Source organism: Vicugna pacos, chromosome 13 (genome assembly GCF_048564905.1).
Source record: "Vicugna pacos chromosome 13, VicPac4, whole genome shotgun sequence".
Lineage (NCBI taxonomy): Eukaryota > Metazoa > Chordata > Mammalia > Artiodactyla > Camelidae > Vicugna > Vicugna pacos.
Genome location: NC_132999.1, coordinates 15,203,645 through 15,225,668, shown reverse-complemented (window position 1 = coordinate 15,225,668; position 22,024 = coordinate 15,203,645). Strand labels below are relative to the sequence as shown.

The 22,024-nt window shown below is 35.4% G+C and overlaps 1 protein-coding gene across 4 annotated transcripts in view; it reads left to right on the top strand.

The window, feature by feature from the left end:
* The window catches only part of LRRC7 (leucine rich repeat containing 7), a 426,756-nt gene that overhangs the window by 378,265 nt on the left and 26,467 nt on the right, over positions 1-22,024 (top strand). For 3 of the 4 annotated variants that reach the window (XM_031683476.2, XM_031683477.2, XM_072975751.1), the window contains 2 exons: positions 5,936-6,157; positions 19,486-19,578. In XM_031683476.2, coding sequence (XP_031539336.2) covers positions 5,936-6,157; positions 19,486-19,578 — 315 coding nt within the window. Of the gene's footprint in view, positions 1-5,935; positions 6,158-19,485; positions 19,591-22,024 lie in introns of those variants that run through there. The other variant, XM_072975752.1, reaches the window with a different exon arrangement.

Here is a 22,024-nt window from a genome sequence, read left to right as displayed (position 1 = left end):
AGCAGTTCAAGTAAAGTATAGAAACTTACTTCCCTTTATGTCCCTTCATCCTCCTCTGTTTATAATTGTCTTAAATATTTACTCTAAGTACATCTAGAATCACCTCAGATAGTGCCATAATTTAACTTCAATCATTAAACATAATTTTGAAAATTCAGGAAGAGAAAGTTTATTGTATTTACGCATATATTTGCTTACCATGTTCTTTCTCCTTTCCTAATGTTCCAAGGTTTCTTCTTTTATCATTTTCTTTTTATTTAGAGAAATTCCTTTAGCCATTATTTTAGGATAAGTCTAGTGGGGACAAATTCTCATTTTCCCTCATCTGAGAATGCTCGTTTCCCTTTGATTGCTGAAGAATATTGTCACGAGAATAGGATGTTGGGTTGACAGATCTTTTACTTCAGCACTTGAAAAATATTGTGCCGTTTCCTTCTGTCCTCCATGGTTTTTGATGAGATAACCACTGTCATTCAAATTGTTTTTCCTCTATAGGTAAGAGGTCATTTTTCTCTGACACACTCCAGTTGGGGAAGGGTGGCACACTGCCTCACTTTTACCAAGAGGAGATACAAGTCCAGTTTTCCCATTTAGCTTCCAGTGACACTTGAGGCAAAGTCTGCTCATTATTGCTAGGTAGCGATTGAAGTTCCAGCTTCCAAGATGGTCTCCTTTGATACTTTACTGGGATAGCCTCATTATAATTGGATAATGGAGAAAGTCCTGATTCTCTACTAAGACCTTCTCTAACCACCCTATTGGGAAGATAGAGGAGTGCCTCACTGCTGCTGGGTGGGAGTGTAAGTCTATGCTCCTTGTGTGGTCTCCACTGGCACCATGGGGGGGTGGGGGAGTGGCTTACTATTGGCTGATGGGTATGAATACAGGGACACTTTACTTGGATTTCTCTGACAACACCCCAGCAGGAGTGTTGTTATGCCTTGTTACATCCCTATGAGGCTTCCCACTTGGCCTTTGCTGCCATTGTTGGGGTGAAACAACAGTTTAGCAGTAGTACAGTAGTTGTTGTCTAAATTTTTCTGTCATGGTAGGCTGCCCCTTTTTCCTGGTTCTTTGGCTAGAGAGAGTAGGGTTTTGTTGGGCTTTTCTTGTCTGCACCTGTTGGCATTCTTGGGCTATCCACTTCTTTATCTTCTAATCCAGGATATATGACACAAAAATAAAACCCAAAAAATTTACCACCATGTGGTTACTTGGTCCCAGGTGTCTAGATTCTTCCATCTACTTTCCAGAGCTTTCTTCTATTTGTTTATATATAATATCCAGAGTTTTTATTTGTTATTAATGGAGGAAATAGGGGAAAGTATGTCTACTCTTTTTACCTGAAAGCAGAAGTCTTACTGTCTTGATTTCTAAAACAACCTGCATGTTGATGAAAGAAAGGAAAGAAAGAAGAGAAAGAAAAAGAAAGAGAGAAAGAAAGAGAGAAAGAGAGAGAGAAAGAGAGAAAGAAAGAGAGAAAGAAAGAAGGAAGGAAAGAAGGAAGGAAGGAAAGAAAGAAAGAAAGAAAGAAAGAAAGAAAGAAAGAAAGAAAGAAAGAAAGAAAGAAAGAAAGAAAGAAAGAAAGAAAGAAAGAAAGGAAGAGAAAAGAAAATAGAGAGAGGGAGAGGAAGGAAGGAAGGAAGGGGAAGGGAAGGGAAGGAAAGGAAAGGAAAGGAAAAGAAAGGAAAGGCTGCTGAATACACATGGTGGAGATAGAAAGTAATAGGACTGTTTTGTTGTTTTACAAAATTACTGAAACTGACTCATTTAAATAAGTGCTACTGATTCCTTGAAATCAATTACCTAATTATCCTTTGTAGATGATTCTGTGTTCTTGACACTACTCCCAAACATCTTTAGAACCCTTTCGAACTTAATTTTAGAGAATGAATTGTGTCCATTTGGCTATTCTCAGTGGCATAAATTGTCATACTTTGAAGTTATGTTTGAATTTTGGAAGCAACCCAAGTGGTCTAAGAGCCAAGATGGGTAGTAAAATAGATAACCAAATTGGGTAATACACTTCGCAGTCTAACACTGTTTTCTAAGAGAATGATGTGAACCAAAACATTATTGTAGTGAGAAAGTCATTTGTTTCATATCATACAAAACCTCCCAAACACTTCAAATTTTCACAAAATAATCTTGATAAGCTGTGGGATGAAATTCATATGAACAATGTCATTTGGTATCAAATCACATTTCTTTTCTATGGCTTTGACATTAATGTTTCCTTGGGTCCTATGGATATTGAAGTTTTTCCCTGTAAAGCTTGAAAGTATTTTTTGGGTCAACTTGAAAATACCATATTCCATCACTATTCTCAAATACATGTTATTTTGTCCAACATCCCCTTGAAAGCTCAAAACAAATGTCAGATTGTCTCTATTTCTTTTTATCATTCAAGATGTGTAGTTCAGGCTTTATAGAAATCTTCATGTTTAAATTCCCCTTCAGTGTGAGTTAGTGTTCTCATAGCTAACCTTCTGCTTGAACAAATTCAGTCTCTTGACATTTTCTACATTTTCATCAGCCCTTTGTACTTCATCATAAACGTCCATATTATGTTTCTTAAGCCTCTGTGGCAACCAGAAAAAACTTCCTCTTAACAATCCCTCCACACCATAATTGTCCCCTAGATGTCTTTTGTCACTCGTGTTTGCTTAACTTCATGCAAAATTCAGTGTCAATTCTTTGCTTTCTACATTTGTCATTCCCCACCCTTATTCATTGCAGGCTATCGCCCCAATAGAGAGTGAAAGAACTGCTCCTGATGTGAACAGAACCGTTTAACAGAATGTTCCTTCCATGCCCACTTCATGTTTTGCCAAGCCATCTGAGAACATGTGCTTCATTATTTCATAATCATGGAAAGATTACTAAATACACAGAGCAACATCCTATTTGCTTCAATACAAAATTCTAAGTCACGTACATAGGATCTAAAATAGATAATAGACTTAAATCGATAAGTAAGAATGGACCTTTTGCAAATTATAGAGCTGCTAAAGTAGTTTAATATATCCTTCCTCAACAGTTTGATCCTTTTGTTCCATTTCATGTTTCCTTTTTAATTCACAGTTCAACTATTAAAGGAAGAGAGATAATTTAGGGGGAAGGGTGGTTGCAATATAATTTTGTGTTTAAGAGCATAAACTTTGATTGTCAGACAGCCTTGGTTCAAATCCTCATCCTGACAGTTTATCAGCTGTGCAAATTACTTGGGAAAGTTACCAAACCTCTCCAAGCCTTAGTTTCCTCCTCAGTAAAATTAAATAATAGTAACTATTAATAATTGTCTCTCCATTGTATTGTAAGGATTACAGGAGGTAATATGTGTAAGGTAAATTTTAGCACATTGTTTGGCATCTAGTATTTGGATGGTAGTCATTGTTTATTAATTGCCAGCTACCGTGCCAGTTATTAAAGATGGTAAATAGGATATAGTACTTACCCTCAAAGAACTTCAAATCAAAGCTCAAATTGTCCTATCAGAATGAAAACATAAATTATAAAAGTCTAAAGGCTGCTATAGTTCGATTACATATAGATAGTAATTATATAGATAACTTTTACTCTTGGATATACCATTACCAGAATATTCTAACCAATGAAAAGACTATTAAGCAATCGTTATGGATTTTCTCATGTGGATTGTGCATCATGGGACTAAAGCTATATCTGGACCCCTCTTAGTTTTTCTGGGTGTAAAAATTTTTTGTTGGGCTATGTGGTCAGTTTCAATTAAACATCCGGTCTTCCTCTTTCCCACTGGCTCAAGCACCAACTAAAAGATTCATGAACATTATACCAGTGGAAGTGAAAAGCAGGTTTAAAAGTAAGATTAATTGATTTTTCAGTAGCCAAGCCAATCAGCCGTTGTTAGCTTACCCCCGCAGCTCCTCTGACTCCAGGAAATCATTTTCTCTAAGTATCTTAGCATTCCAGTGAGTTCATTCTAAGTACAGCAGCTCAACACGTGATACTGGATTTATCATGGCATTCCTCTCCTACCAAACAAGAGAACATGAAATCCATGGAGATAGGAGAGAATTTAACTTGCAGTAAGGAAAAACTTGACCAGAAGGGTGTTCAGTCTTCTAGAATAGCTGAGAAAATTGTGATGCCCCCTTTCATTTAGATTTCTGAGAAGGAAATAGATGCATTAGAGAAACACACATTTGTGCTTTATGAGGTTATCATAGTTGTGCTTACAATGCCATAGTTTTGTAATCCCTGGTTAATTGTGTTGGAAAGTATTGGATTGGTAATTCTTTGATATTGTACTGTTACAGCTTGGAACTTTTGTTCCCGTCTTGTTCTGCAGTTTCTTATGGCTATCTTTGCTATTTTTGAATGTAAAAAAAAGTGTGCATGATGAGACAATCAGTTGGTCTTCTTTTGGACATCTAAAATGTAATCAAATGGCTGTTTATTTTGCCCTACATATTGCCAAATGATAATATTTTGAATATTTTCTTCACTGAAATTACCTCTTGTTTTGAATCAAGCAATATGCCTCTCATCTTCTCCAAACGATATTCCGTGATCAGTGTCATTTCCTTAAATCTCTCATGCGGCTCTTCAGAACTTTAAAACTGTCAAAATTCATTTTTTCCTTTAATATTTGTTTAATCATTTTAACTTTATTCCTCCAGCCTTGACTTTTTCATAGTAATCAAAAATCTTGACTAGTCAGGAATACTCACAAACATTCCCAACTAATGAATTCTAGGGTGAAATTTGGTTTTGAATTTCAAGCTACCTACCCTTAAAAGATCAACAAGAAAATGAATTCATGAAGTAATCCCCCAGATCCTTCTGTAGTAAAGGGTGAAGTACCAAGCACAGCACTAAAGCACATGTTTAAAAATACTAATGATAAGTGTTTACTTCCCATGTTAGATCGCCGTGCTAAAGCCACTTAATTTTAAAAGGCAAGTTCTAGGTTATTAGCTCACAAACATAACTGCTTGCTCGATTGAAAAGATATCAGGTAGGGGTGGGGAATATCTCAGTGGTAAAGCGCGTGCTTACGATGCATGAGGTCCTGGGTTCAAAAAAGTTAAATAGAAAAGATATCAGGTAGCATGACTCAAGGAGCTGATGTGCTAGAATGAAGGTGAGAAAGTCAGAGTGAACAGAGAAACAGGGGTGTGCACCATGTCATTTAAAGATGGGAGCCCAAAGTAAGCATGCCCTTTCTCCTCCAACAACCACCCTTAAGGATTGATAAATGATTACTTTAAATGAGGTACTGATGAATCTGAAGGCATATCAAGATGATCTGCATGCAGAGCTCACTTTAAGGACCCTTCCATATCTAGTGACTCCACAAGCTACAGATACTCACAGAAATTTATCACATGATTCATTTTTAATGCAACTCAAAGATTCTAAAAACTGTATTCGTAATTTAATAATGAAGAAAATTAATAAATACTGATTATACTCACCTGAATACGCTTACTATGCATGCGGGTGGCATAAAGGAAAACATGAAATTCTTCTGCTTCAGAATTAAGGAACCAGGTCCCATCATTTTCCCCGTTTCATATATTACATCTCTCTTCCTACTGTTATTCAAAATGAAATGCCAGATAGAACCCCACTTTATTATTAAGTTGTAACTTCTTTTTCTTCTTGAGATTTGTCAGACTAAACTTTGTTCTCTCAAAATGGGGTTAAAATCATCTTTGGCAAGCCATCAGTTGGCTATGAGTGTATTTAAGGTGACCTTGCTCTGGTATTAATATTGTCACAAACCACAGTAGGCAGACCCTTACTGTTTTTTCATTATCCTTCCCAGCCGTGGCTGAAAGCCCAAATGACGCCACTTTACTTACCAGAGAGGTATTCTGTACATTTTTTTTCTACTTTAATCACATCCTTTCAACACCACAAATCCTCTGATGGATTATCTTCTCCACAGGCAGGCAGCCATATCCAGACCTTGATGGGGTCCCAAAGCCTTCAGCATCGGAGCCGGGAGCAGCAGCCGTACGAGGGCAACATAAACAAAGTGACCATCCAGCAGTTTCAGTCACCATTGCCTATTCAGATCCCCTCTTCACAGGCCACTCGGGGACCTCAGCCTGGACGGTGCTTAATTCAAACTAAAGGGCAAAGAAGTATGGATGGGTATCCAGAGCAGGTGAGAAGTGCTTTTACAATTGATCATTTTTCAGGAAATATTCGGGAAAGCCCCATCAGTCCATGGTTTGCCTTCCCTCATTAATGTAGTTTGGAACACATTGATACTGTTGCCATGTCCAGGGAGGTGGAGCACTCTTTGTGGGAATTTTATCATTATTTTCAGTGGGTAAGAACTACAACGTATAGGAATTGATGGTTGGTGAAATGCCCGTTTCACATAAGGAAAAACTGATGAATTGGAATCGTCTTTCTGGTTTACTTGACAGCTTCTTCTACCCACTCCCAACTCCAGTTTAGCTCCACAGCACAGCTTTTAAATGTTACCAAGAGCTTCAACGGATTCAGTGTATTTACAAAGGACTTTGGTGAAATTGACAGTGTAAAAAGTAACCTGCATATTCCTGTCTGTTTGTGGGATCATTTTTTAAAAGTTCTGCCTTCTGATTGTTGAATAGTGCAGAGATAAAACTTTGCTAGGAAGAAAATGATAAAAGAGCAGTTAGAAGGGAAGCGTTTCTGAATGCTCCAAAAGCTACTAATAAATGCCGTGTAGTTTTTAAAAATGCTACTCTTCTGACCTATCTAAAATTAAGATGTGCTTTTCCATTGTAGTATCTGTTTTTCTTCCTTAAGAGCAGGACACTGAATAGGATCTCATTTACTGAGTTATATTAAGCTTAGAAAGTAAGACATTAAGAGCTTAATAGCTTCAGAAAATTAATTTCTCTTATTTCATCCTTCAGATAATTAGGGAAAGCTCCCACTGACTTCACTAACCCCTTAACATGATTTATAAAGGTTCCATTTATTATTGCTTACTCAAAGCTTTACATATCACCCTCCTTATTTTTTAAACATATCAGATAAGATTATCTTCATTCTTCAGTTTTTTCCTTTATGCTGTTAAGAGCCATTTATTCCGTGGATCCCAGCTGCTCTAGACATCTCCTCTGTTTCTTAATACCCTTCTTGAAACTGAGGATACATATTAATCATTCTCAGAATCATGAGTTTTTAAGACAATTTTCTTCCTATCCTGCCTTGATCTAGGTCAAGTGTTGGGTTTAAGGTAAAATAAACCAGACAGGTATCATTAATCAGGTAATGATGTGAGGTTCCTAATTCTCCAGAGAGTCTAAAAAGTTAAAGTTTTAAGTTATGCTTTACCCTAAAATCTTAGTTTAAAAATTGTTCATATTCTCTACCCCACAAATATTATAACCTCAGCCCAGTCCTCTGATTTAGTTATTCCTATTAGCAACAATAATTAATAAAATAAGTTATTACAAATTTTTTTTCTCCCAGAATCAGCACTTTTAAAAATCCACTGAGATCAGTGCCCCCTGTTTCACATACTTTGAATAGTAGGTTTAGTATTAGCATGCAGTTATTCTGAACACTCTAGATTTAAAGGCCTTTTTTACATTATTTCTTAAAAACTACATAAATTATATAGCTTGACCTAATGAGAGGATTACTAAGTTTTAGTTTACATGCTTACTTAAAACTCTGTGATTCTTTCCGAGAATGTATGTATAGTTACTTGATTCGCAGCTGTAACATCAAGTGTCTTTCAAACTGAGAGGTGAAAACTTAAACATTGAATGGCTATATTCAGGAAGCTACTTAAGCATAATTCCTTTTGTTTTCCCATTTTTTTTTCTGCCTTGATTTGAGGCTGAAATGGTTTGGAAAGCTGAGATGAAAACTTTGGAGTGACCACGAGAAAGCCTAGGGAGCATGTAAACAAACAGCGCTAGTTCCCAAACTGTGCTCAGCTTCTCCCCTGAGTTATCAATCTGGAGATAGTTTCTCAAAACTTTTTTCATGGTTCAGCGTAATATCTGTCCACTACCAGCGGCATGCTGGGGCTGACTCGCCCTGGCCCGCTGCTGTGTGCATCTCTTCTCAGCTCCACCTTCAGTGACATCGCACTGACAGGTTGAAACTGCAAGGGTGATTACACAAGGAGCCAGCAAACACTGCAGACCCAGGCTTCCCCTTCCCTAGTCAGCGCTTGAACATTTTCCAGCGCACATTTTCCAAGTACTACACTATTTTCTTTCATCTCTTTTTCTTTTTCTAACCTCTCCACTTCTTTGTTTAGCTCTACAGGGTTCAGGAAAGAGGAAATTAGGAGTAGGTCTCAGAATGTGGAATTCAAGTCTCATGTTAACTTTTATTAGCTGTGTGACGCTGGCCAAGTCATTCACTCTTTCAAGGTTGTGTTTTTCGCTTTATGAAATGAGAACAGTACCACCCACCAACAACATGCAAAAAGTTTTTGTGAGTCGAATGATACAATCCTACACACACACACATAGTAAGCCTGACACTAGGAATAAAGAAATAGGAAACAGAAGAAATAGAAATACAAGATTTTAAGAATGAACACATTGAAGGGAACTTAATGATTATTAGTTGCACCTCCCTCATCTATAGATAGAAAAACAAACAAAAAGAGGCTGAAGATTATGTAATTCACTCTCAAAATGAAAATATTTCATGTATTTTTATTTTCCTAAGTTATTTCTAATATGTGTGTGCTTATAAACAAGATATTTTTCCATATTTAACAAGAAAAAAATGGAGAAAAATATTTTAAACATTTAAGAACAGTATAGTTTCACACGAAAATGAGAGTAATGATTAAATACAAAGACCAAAGAGATAACTGAAAATGTCTAATACAGGTTTCAGGCATTTAAATCAAGATATTCTATTTTCATAAGACATTGCAGTAGTGAATTAAAAGAGCCATAAAGAAGAAAACAGAGTTTTCTTAATTGATTGCAACAACGGTGTTAACTTTGATCAAGTACAATATGGAAAAAAACCTAAATCTTTCATCATTTTTAAGTGCAAGGAAACATCTTTAACATAGTACAAATGGACATGCTGTGTAAGCATGATAAAGCACAAATATTTCTATTAAAGTAAAGCTTGGAGATTTTACTTTTTAAAAAGCAGTCACTTACTGGAATGCTATAGGTGAAAAACATAACTGATTATAATGAATCCACATTTTTTAATTCAGGAAGAGAAGTCTGAATGAAAATAGGAAAAGATGGGACAAAGGTTACCATACATCGACTGCCTGCTGTGCTATTTACACCATATATAGTGTATTATGCTGTATATACCATGTATGTCACACACAGGTCTTGGCTTCAGGGTGTGCAACCTATGCAATTGTACCAAGTCCTGCTCTTAGAAGGGGCCCCACGCTTGGTTTAATGTTCTTCTGCCACCAACTTGTAATTCTTAATAATCACTAAACAAGGAACGTCACATTTTCATTTTACACCAGAACCCACTAATTATATAGCTGTCTTGCTTACACATACTATTTCATTTTGTCCTCACAATAATCTTATTTTATTTTTTATAAATGAAGAAACCAAGGCACAGAGAATATAAGTAACTTGTGAGAAGTATAATTGATCAAGCTAGAATTTTAATCTAAATCTGTCTGACCCCAAATCCAAGTTCTGTGTCCCATTTTACCATTAAATTAATCACATAATCTCAGATACTTGCCAGTTGTGGCCTCAGTGTCCTCTTCTGTCAAATAATATTAAACCTGTTTCAACTACAATAAAATTGCCTGACGCAGATGGAATGCTGACTTGAACTCACATGAACACTTTCAGTGCTTTGAAAGCAAAAAGTACTGTACAAATGGAAAGTATTATTATTAACAGAAGTATACCTCTGTATCCTTTAATGGGACCTAAAGAACTAATACATTTCTAATCTGATTAATAAGTTCCATTTAGCAATAAACATATACAATAATGCTACTACTGACATTCATTGTTGAATTAAAATGAATGTCATTTTTGACCTAAACAGCATACTTAACTTTGTTTAGCCACGAAAAAGCACTTAGTAAACTTTGGTGTTCTTCCTCAGTGATGAAACATCTCAATTTTCAAACTACCCATCACAATAAAACAGGACAAAATATCTAAGAATTCTAATTTAATACACTTATTTTTACATGTTTATTTTTCATAGACATTAAGTATTCAAGTCTGTTTTCAACTCTAGGGTTAAATGATATTAAATAGATGGAAGTGATTTTTAAACCATAAAGTACTGCCCAGATTCAGGGTCTTTACTTCTACAGACTAGAAATCTGATTTGTAATAATGGATATTCTTTTTAATAAATTATCTGTAACAAAAAAAATCATGTACATGTCACTTGAAATTCATTATTAGGGAGTTTTAATTATAGAAAGGATTTTAATGCAAAAACCATTTTGATTATAGATGAACATGATTGGGAAAAATAGTCCAAATTGTATTAAGTAGTGAGCTGAAGAAAATGAGGACTTGATTGCTCCCATTCACATGAAAAACTCTCAGCCATCATATCCATCGTATCGGCTCTTCCCTTTGTTTCCCAATCCAAGTGAAGAAACTTAAAGATCCTATTCCCCTTATTCTCCCCTTAAGAAGAAAATAACACTTTAAATCAATTATTCTCAACCTCAGTTGTACGTTAGAATCTGCTCTGGAGCTTTTTTTTTTAATTGAAGTACAGTTGATTCACAGTATTACAATGTATATGTAATGTATACATTACACTGATGTATACAGCATAGTGATTCAGTATTTTTGCAGATTATATTCCATTGTAAGTTATTATAAGATAATGGCTGTAATTCCTTGTGCTATACAATATATCATTGTTTATTTATATTATACATAGTAGTTTGTATCTGTTACCCACAATTTGTCCCTTCTCCCCTTTGGTAACTATAAGTTTGTTTTCTGTATCTGTGAGTCTGTTTCTGTTTTGCATATACATTCATGTGTACTAATTTTTAGATTCCACATATAAGTGATATCATACAGTATTTGTCTTTGACCTTTTTCAGTAAACAATATTCTCTAGGTTCAGCTACATTGCTGCAAATGGCAGAACTGCATTCTTTTTATGGCTGAGTAATATTCCATTGTGTGTATGTATGTGTGTGTGTGTGTGTGTGTGTGTGTATACACATACAAACATGTATATAAAACATCTTTATCCATTTGTCTGTTGATGAGCACTTGTGGGTTGCTTCCACATCTTGTATATTGTAATTAGTGCTGCTATGAACATTGGGGTGCATGTATCTTTTTGAAATACTGTTTTTGTTCTTTCCTGATATACACCCAGAAGTGGAATTCCTGGATCATGTGGTAGTTCTATTTTTCAGTTTTTTTCATACTGCAGTTTCATACTGCAGTATGAAGGTTGCGTAAGAGCTTTGAAAAACACTGATGCCCTGGCCTCATTCCCAAAGAAATTGATTTCATTAGTCTGGATGTGACCTAGGTGATGGGAATTTTTTTGAAACTCCCCAGGTGAGTCTGTTGCGTAGCAAAGGCTGAGAACCTGTGCCTGAGACAGTCTATAACTCAACAATTTATCAGCTGAGTAACATTATTATTAACACTATTTAGAAGTATACATAAGTTATCCATAACTGTTGAATGTTTTAATAGAAACTAACATAAACTTAGCTTTTCTCTTTCACAAATGCATAATCCAAGGCAACATATATTTATATGTATGGAACATACAGACCCCAAAGCAGAAGTAGGAAGGAAAAACAGCAGCATGACGCTTCAAATGTCTCAAAACCCTTTCATATATTAAGTGATTTTATCTAACCAATAATGTTGTGATGGATAGAGAAGGTCCTGTTTCATTGACTTGAAAACTAAGATTTGGGGAAGCTGGGCTGGAATTAAAATCCAGTCTCATGAGTCTACCACCCTCCATGCTGCAGCCTGCTGCGCTATAACCAAACATAGAGGTCAAGGGTAAGCCCACGCTGAAAGAGTAAAACAACAGAAAAATGCACCCTCAAGTCCATGTCTGCCCCAGACAAGAGGACATACCCGTTAATGAACCTAACATACCAGGATGGCTGGAGCACCATGGCTATCTCCTGCCAATTCCTGAGAGTATACATTCACTGAAGTTTCTGCCTGAAAGAGAACTTGTAACATTACATTAGAATTACATTAGAATCAGCCTTGTGAGTTATACAAAGTGATTTGCACCCATCATATTCACGGGGGAAAAATGCTCTGAAACCTTCCTAGAAGGAGACCTTGTAGTGTACCCTGGAGAAACCATTTTGATATTTAATAAAATGTAGGGTACATGGAGCAGTTGGGTAAGAGACATGACTTGAGACATTTCTTTAGATCAGCTGCCAGAAGGGCTTACTGGGGCTCCAGAAGGGCTTACGGGACCAAGTGAAGAAAAATACATCATGCTGAGTGTCCCACATAAGAAGGAAAACTTGGAAAGACTTGGGGTTTTCAATTATGAATTTTAAAATTAAAAGGCAATAGTTTAATAAAGGTGGTTAGAAAATAGATATTAAAATGACTTTAATGTGTATTATTTACTCAAATGATTTCAGGGACATCCAGCACTATGTCCTGCTCCACTTAGAGTATTGCTTCTTATACATACTTTCCTCAGAGAATTTTATTCCCCAGTAAACAGAGTAATACTGCAACTGTGAAATTAGAATTCATAGCTTTACACAAATAATGTGTAATTCAATACCGCAAATTCTACAAACTGACTTTAAAAATTTTGTGCAGAATAGTAGAGTTCAGTGAACATTGCAGTTAGGAATCAGAAGGCCTCTTTCAAGTGTTCCACTAGATAAATCTATAACTTTCTTGGTTTCCTTAGGTGTAAAATAAAGGAAATGAAGTGAATAACCTTTAAAATTTATTTACAGACTAAAAAAAAAATTGCATACCTACTTCCTAAATATATATAGAGTCAGCTATTTTTTTCTAAAAGATCTAGAAGATACTACTCAAAGGATTTTATTCATCAATCTTCCTATTAGTATGTTTCTTCAAAAGGTTTAATTAGCACTTTGAATTGGCCTTGCATTTCTAATTCACAACAGAAAAAGATATAAAAATAGAAAGGTCAAAAATATTAATTATTTTTGAATACTAACGTTTATGTATTTTTATAATTATTACCTTTTTGAACCTATTACACAGGCTTATTAGATATTTGGGGAATGCAGAGAAGTTTTAATGTAGATTTTGTATGGTGGTACAATGTATGTAGTCACAACAAAAATTATAATACCTATAATTGCATAGCACTCTTTATCACAGAAGCACTATTATATAATAACTCATAAGTCCATGAACTAAAAGTAAAAGAAGCAGCAAGTTTAAGTTCAAGTTTAATTTCAGTACCATGAAGCATTTTTTCTGCTTCTGACAAGTCCCATAATCAAATCTCCACCCTCATCTCACTTGATCTCCCAGCACATGGCTTGACTGACCTCTTTCTTTGCATTTTCTTCACCTGGCTAACACTATTTGACTTGTATTCCTCTTTCCACACTAGCCATTCTTTCCTGATTTCTCTTTTGGGTCCTCTTCTGTTCCTGACCTTTAAATGGTAGAGTGATCCAGTGCTCAGGTCTTGACCCCCTACTCTTTGGTATCCATACTTTTGCCTGTATGATCTCATTCAGTTCCAGGATGGATGATCTCATTCAGTTCCAGGATGGATGACTCCAAAACTCGTTCTAGCCCTGACCTCTCCCCTGTACTCCAGATGTTTCTGTTCAACCTAGATGCCCAATGAATTCCTTAAATTAAACATGGTCAAAGGGAGCTCTTGATTTCCTGGCCCTGCACCTGCCAAATCTGCTTCTCTTCTAGATTTCCCCATTTCAGTTAGTAACTCTTCATTTGTCGCTATGGCCAAAGATCCTTGATTCCCCTTTCTCATAGACCAGATTGCAGTGGTTATCATTTTTACAGAGCTTCTAAACTCTTCTTAAAGTGTCTGCCACATTGTGAACTTCCACCAGCAATGAATGAGTGTTCTAGTGAGTATTCTAAATTTTCCACAGCCTCACCAACATTTATTATTATTTGTCTTTTTTATTATCGCCATCTTGTGAAGTAGCATTTCATTGTGTTTTTAATTTACATTTCTCTAACGACTAATGATGTCGAGTGCCTTTCATTAGTCATTCATGTATCTTCTTTGGATAAACATCTGTTAAAATTCTTTGCCCTCCAAGCCCATTTTTAAATTAGGTTATTTGACTTGTAAGAATTGTTTTTGTATTCTGGTTACAAAACCCTAATTATACTGATGATTTGCAAATATTTTCTTCCATTCTTTGAGTTGTCTTTTCACTTTCTTGATGGTCTCTTTGAAGCACTCAAGTTTTTAATTTTGATAAAGTCAGCCATCTCTTTTATAACATTCGGTTTCATATCTAAGAAATCATTGCCTAATTCAAGATCATGGGGATTTACCCTTGTATTTTGTTCCCAGACTTTTATAGTTTGAGCTCTTGCATTTCAGTCCCTGATTTACTTTGAGTTAATTTCTGTGTATGGTGTGGGGTAGAGGTAAAAATCATTATTTTGCATCTAGATATCCAGTTGTCCTTTTACCATTTGTTGAAAAGATTTTTCTTTCCTCATTGAACTACCTTGGACCTTTCATTGAAAATCAGTTAACCACAAAATGTTAGGGTTTATCTCTGGACTCTTAATCCTATTTCATTGATCTATTATGTCTATTCATATGCCATCCTGTTGTTTCTTGACTTTACAAAGACCGATGGGTCTTCAGGGCATTTAAAAGTGCTGTTCTCCCCCCTGGAATAGTTTTCCTTTTTTTCTTACTGTCCATTGCTTGATTCTTTATTCACATTTCTGCTGAAATGTCACATCCTCAGAGAGGCCTTTCTTAGCTACTTTACCTAAAATAGCTCCACACTCTAGTTCCATCACTCTTCTCCTGCCTTTCCTGCTTTATTTTTTTCTCACTATCTGAAATTATTTACTGTTCACATGTTTACTGTCTGTCTTCCCCATTAGAATGTAACTTCCATGAGGGCACAGTTTTTGTGTGTGTGTCTATAAGGGACCTGACACTTTTCATAAAGTGTTCATTTTATTAGCCTCTTACATCTGACCTTTTGCTAGAACACTGCATCTCTTCTTTGCTAAAAAAATATTTTGCTCAATAAATATTTGTGGAATAAAGGCATGAATCATGATTTCTATAACAATTTTCATTTACAATGATTTTTTCCAAGCAGTTAATTATATAATTGAAGCACTTCTTTGAATAACTGGCATACCTCTACAAACTCATCACTCGTTTTAAGAGTCATCATACACTTTTAACAGTGAAATAATTGAACGTATCTTTTGTCACACAGGCATGTTACCTTATTTTTTTATTTTTTCAACCAAAAGTTAATTGAGTGCTAACTATGTGCCAGCTATTGTTCTAGATAGTCAATGAAGAGGTAACATAATAGATATAAGGAGGTGACTGAGGTGCCCACTTGCATAAAAACTCATGTGGACATAGGTGCCTCAGAAGTGAGTGTTTTTTGGTTACAAGGTTCCTTGTTGATACTTCAGCAACTAACAATCCTCCAACAGATCAAAAACTTACCTTGAATTTCCTACAGTACAGAATACTTGAAGTTCTGCTGGTTTTACTCCACAGAAGGACTTTCAAACAAGTATATAATTCATTTTCTTTTGAAAATAAAAGTCAATTGTTTTATATCTACAAATAAAGAAGTTTTTTTACTCAACTATGCCTCTTGATTATGAAAGCCTCAACCTAGTAAGACTGAAGCGAAAAGAGAATGTTTAAACTCATATAACTCATGAAACTCCAGGGATGGGGAAAGTTTCAGACAGCCTTAATGCTAGGCTAAGTGGAAATCATGGCTTCTCTCTAAGTGGATTGGTTCCTGTCTCAAAAAGGCTTTCCCCTCATGGTAGAAAGATAGCTCAAGAGCTCCAGATACTCTCAGATTTAAAGCTAGCAAAAAAGAGCAAACTGTCTTTCCTGAAAATCCTAGCAGGCATCTCATTACTCCTACTTAATGGGGTTACTGCCCATCCTATAAACAGTAATATTTTTAGGGGATATAGTACTTTGTTTTAGGTCTAGATAACATGACTTACCAAAAGCATACATGTGAGTCTCATATTCTTAATAGAAGAGTGGATGGTTCTTCAAAGAGAAATTGAGGTTACAGGTACCAGAAAAAAAAAAAAATGAATGGATCTTGAGCAGCAAAAACAGCAGGTGTCCACTAAAAGATTTACATACTGCTAGGAAAGAGAATGGTCACTAAAACAAATCATAGTAAGCAGATAATTACAGCATCACCAGGTAGCTTTCTGTAACGCAACTCCCTAATCCTGAATTACACCTCATACACACTCACACACACATTGTTTGTATGCACACACACACACATGAAACGTTTTCCTTTGTTCTTGTTACTAGGTTTTAGAGTGGTGCAAGACTAAATCAGATCACTACGTTTTAGAGATTATCGATCATGACTTCACAGAGACTCACTGCTACAGAACAATTGATTTTGTCATGGGCCTCTCCAATATAAGACCCAGTATTTAAATTAGAGCAAGATGAACAGAGACCAGAAGTATCAAGTCAAATGATGAAAGCAGACTGTGAAAGAAGCAGATGTACCGTTTACTGCCAAGCTGTTGCGTATATTTTCAACCAGAAATTTCATTCCTTGATATCAATGTCTTAATAGAAACTGAAATGCTGATTTTCATAAAGTAAGCTATTTTACTGGTCTCTTAGATCTGACCTTTTGCTAGAACACTGCATCCCCTCTTTGCTAAACCTCCTTAGTTTCAGACTGCTTCTTGGCTGGGGGCATTCTCTCCTCTTACATTTTATGGCCCCTTTGGGCCTTAACAGACAGGTGGAGCTCCTTGTATGTGAGATGAATACTCTCTCTGGCATGCTTTTTGGGACACAACAGTCACAACACAACCCGTTAGCCATACCATAGCATGCCCAAGGGGAGTCTGGCTTCAGATCAGAATTTATGGCCATGTGTCACATTTATAAAACCACAATGTCATCTTTATTATTTCTATTATTAAAAAATATACTGAGGCAGTTCTTCATATACTTGGCAAATATGAAATCTGTTTTCCTTAGATTTTTAGTGCCTTCCAGATCGACAATAATATAAAATAGATATTGTCACTACCTTGAAAGGAAATGACTGGAAAGTACTCTCAGCAATTTACTTTGTAAATAAAATCTGTTGCACATGTTTCCTTTCAGATTTTACAGTGGCCTGGGGAAAGCCAAAAGTCTATATACCTTCCCCATGTTACCTTCTGCAATGCAAAATTTTACATTAGAAAGCTATAACCTGAATTTTTTAAAATGTAATTGTAAATGCACAGATACGTGGGAAAATGCAAATGTAAAATGTTTAAATCATATTAGTTTCTTTCCGCTCATTTTCTAATTTACCAATAATGACAAAAAAGCACTACAAGGTAAACTCGTGTAGTGAATAAAACTAAAATATTCCTTCGAGCTACATCAAGCTGTCAGATGTTCATACCTACAGACTGTGAGCACATATAAACACAAAACTATTCGAAACTGCAGTTCCTACCACCCTATGATAACTAGTTTTAACAAGTCTAGCTCAATTAAAGGAAAAGTTGTAATTAAACCTATCTTTAAAATAAAAACATAGGAGAATACTTAAGGTAATCGCAATTACCCATCATTTAGAAACTGTCCATTAATGATTGTACCATAAAAATCACATTAGAAGATAGGTTTTGTCCTTGTGTTGCAAGTGAACTATGTAATACTTAAACATCATATTTACTATTAAAGAGTACAACAGTGAATTAAGGAGAGTCCCATTAAGCAGCCAAACCTATTTGACCCAGTTCCCACAGACTCACAATATATGCTAATTAAGTCAGGAATAGGACTCAAGTTTGCCTTGAACTATCTAAGAGGTAGGGATTAAATGTACATTGAAAATAAAAATGTAGAGAGCATTTGGGGCATTTGCATTTCCCCATAAGCAAGTTAATAGGCTAAGCCATACTGCTGGGAAAAACATTAAGCTATTTAAGAAAGCAAACGTTTCCAATCATCTTTAAGAACATTTCCAGTGTATATGTATATAAATACAAAAATATATGCCAATGTATTTCTTTAGTTTTTTCATAACTCTTTATTAATTTCTTGCCTGCTAATCTCTGGTAATTCTTGGTTCACTGTAGTTCCAGTATTTGTTCTGTTCTTAAAAGTTTTAACAGTTGTTTTCTTTTCTTTACGTAACCAAACTGTATGCTCCCTCTGGGATCCCAAGTCTTTCATCATCTGAAGTCACCCTGTCTTACTTTACATGGAAAACTAGCATTTTCACAACAGCCCCAGCACACATATCCCCAGCTCAGGATCATCAAGAATTCCTAGGATTATTATAGTTTCTCTAGGTCATTCCGGGTACTGACTTCCCTTCTGCTGAATTCTTGATTTACATTCTATGTATCAATTCTTATAATAGCTATTTATTTACTATAGCCTTATCCCAAGGTGGACCTACTCCTACAGCTGTCATTTCCCCATAATCCTGCAAAGCATAAGGCTCTGGTGTTTAACAGATTTCACTGATGATACGGGGTTTGGGGAGGTAATACAGCACAGAATACTAGAACATCATCCTTCACAGTCCTAAACATTTATTGACTCTTCCCTATCACAATTTCTCCTCTCTCTTTTTCACAGTATTTTCTGACCTCTCTCTTTTTCACAGTATTTTCGTCTTTCCTTTAAAGCCTGTAACTGCTTCTCCAGGAGCTGTTGCCAAAACTAAAAACTCTTTTTACTGAGTGTTTCATCCTTCCTTTGTTTCACCTTCACTAAAACTACGGCTAAAACTTCTCCCCTTTCTCAAACTAAAAACTCTGCTGTTTTGAAACACTAGAGTTATCTATGGAGGAGATGAATCCTTTTACTCTCCTGGAAAGCAGTAGCAACTTATTTAAATAGACGTCTTTTCCCTCACTCTACATTTATAAATTTTCTTTCACTTATTCTTGCAGTCCTTCCTGATTAGTCAGAATATATGTGCATTCAAAGTAAATAATTAAAATAACACATCACCTTTTTCATTGTAATAAGTTTTTTAATTTTTAAAAACTGCTAATCAAAGTTTAGTCTTGCACATGGTAATGAATAAATACTAATGTCTGCTTGCCCAGGTTAATTTTAATTTAGTTCCAATCATAACTGATGCCTATAAAAACATTAAATGTTGTGTCAGAGTTTATAGTGTCTTTTGTATACCAAGTTAACCTAGGCTAATCCTGCAAACTTAAGTGAAATGTGAATCTATTCTACTGGGATACAGTTATTTGAAAATATTTAGCTTTTATATGTATTTGATTACGTTTTTATATCTTTTTTATATAGTTCTGTGTGAGAATAGAAAAGAATCCTGGCCTTGGATTTAGTATCAGTGGTGGAATTAGCGGACAAGGAAATCCATTTAAACCTTCTGACAAGGTAAGAAGTTAATTTCTTATTGGCAGTTTTAATTAGAAAAACACTGCATTCTACTTCAGCAAAAAACCACAAGAGACTTTATAAATTTTAAGTGTTTTTACTGTGCTACCTAATAGCTAACTATGAAGCCAATTAAAAACTTTTTCAGCAAAGGAGAAAAAGAATTCATTACAGTGCCTGACAAATCCTAAGAATAAGAAAAAATAAATTTAAACATTCTCTTTGAAAGGAAGGTTGTTTGTTTCTTGCTGTTTGTTTTGTTCACAATTGTATATATTTGCAAAGAAAGCTATTTAGGCAATTTCTAACAAGTTGTTTCCAAAAGTTTACTTGTAGATCACTTATTTGGGAAAATGTTTTCTTATAGTAACAGAATGATTAACTAATGATTCAATGACAGGGCCAGTGACTGACATCTCTTTAACCCATCATGTTGTAAAGTATTTCACTAATAGGACTATAGAATTGAAAGACCATCCACCATGCTTACATCTCACCTGTCTGACCCCATTGTGGACCACTTGACATTTTTATTAAAAAAAGTTTAGCCTGAGCTACATAGCCTGCCCTCTACCATCAGGGTTTTTATACTCTCAGCTTTTAATCAATTAGTAATTATAATTTGATGATAACTGAAACCATCTTCTTTTGACCTTATCAAATTTAATTGCATTAAGTGACATCATAAAACCTTGGGATGATGAAGAAAGACAGAAATTAGATATGAATAAAACCTCAGCAGGCTTTTGATTTACCTTTGAGTCACAAGCTGGTGCAAATCTTATCGACTCACCACTGTTTTATCAATTTATGATCAAAAGACATATTTTTGAAAAAATGTAGATGCCCCTCCTCTGGTGATTTCTGTAGCTTTGAATCCCATCTTTTCCTTCACTTCTTCCCAACCTTCTGGTTTCCCACCAGTCATTATGCCCGTCTTCCTTTCTTTTCTGAGAAGAAAGGAAGAGGTTGGACCAAGAGGAAGAATTGTCCATACTGTATACATTAGGATGGAAGGCACTAGAAAGAAATCCCCGTGGCCACAGATAGAAGTCCTTTGGTCAACTGGTTGGAGCAGCTATTCATACAAAAGGAATGTGTATGAAGCAGCCCTACATAATTAGGGGAATTCTAGTTAGAAATGTCTGTGCACAGGAAACTTCTGCATTTCCAATTTGAAATTACTTGGGGGATAATCACTGACCTAGTAGAATTTTAGTAGTCATGGCTTACAGCGGAACTGTTTACTGAATTTTAATAAATTATTAATATGTCTTAAGACAAAAGTATGAAAGTTCAAAATTATCAGAAATATATGATGATTTTTTAAGAGCCTCAAATCATTGTCTTATTCATCTTGACCCCTCTTCTTTGTCTCTGGTTTTATATCTCCTCCATAAGTTTTTTAATGGAAAGTTAATAACTTTATCATTCATAAGATAGTTGAAATTCAAAAAACATGGTTTTCTCTCCTTTTTCACTACATGTACATCTCTTCACTATATATTCGGAAGACATAGGGTAAAAAACATTTTTCAGTTAAGGATGCACAAATTGCTAAATAGTCAAGAAGTCTGAATGCTGTTGTTTTTCTAATATTTTCAACTGAAGGGTACAATAGATGTGAGGCTTTCAAGTCATTGTAATTCTTCCACTATGATGCATATGAACACTTTAAAACTATTAATTTCATTTCTCATTTGTAACATTTTAATGACTCTAGTGAGACTGAACTATTTCTATGATCTTACTTTATCTTTGGGCTAAATGCCACTGATACGGAGCTTTAATTATAAAATGTGTCCACTGAAAGATTTCCCCTCAAAAGCACTTTTCTTTGCCTGATTACTCTCTAAAACACTTCAAAATCTGAAAAGTGGATCTCTTTTACTACAGAATTGATGGGAGTAATTAGAAGTTCTAAATCTGCAGAAGACACTCAGGCTGCCCTTAATTTATTGACCACTTTTGGTGTCACACCAAACATATGGTGGATACTTAGTTTAAAGTGTTGAGAGGATCTAAAGACATTGGTTCTGACAATTTCTCTAAGAACTTAACCCACTCACAAGGAAAGGAATTAATCTCTAGGAAATTCAACTTTAGCCCCAGGGCCCTATTCTTGTAGTGGATGCATAAACTTTAAAGTAGGATCCAGTGCCTATTCTAACCGAAAAATATCAAACAGTAAGAAAATGAAAACAAACTGAAAAAATACTCCTCTCTCCAATGCTGAAAACAGATTGTTCTTTCATGAGCTGGCTGATTTCAGCTGAGGGTGTGGAGAACTAAAGTGAACGGATGTTTTAACTCAACAGATAGTATCAGGGTCAGAGGTAGATGCTTTATGAGGAATGCTAGTCATGCAAAAGCTTAAACTTTAATATTATACATACCTTCTCCCAATAAACAAGTTATGGATTAGAAATAGTCTCAGAAGCAAACT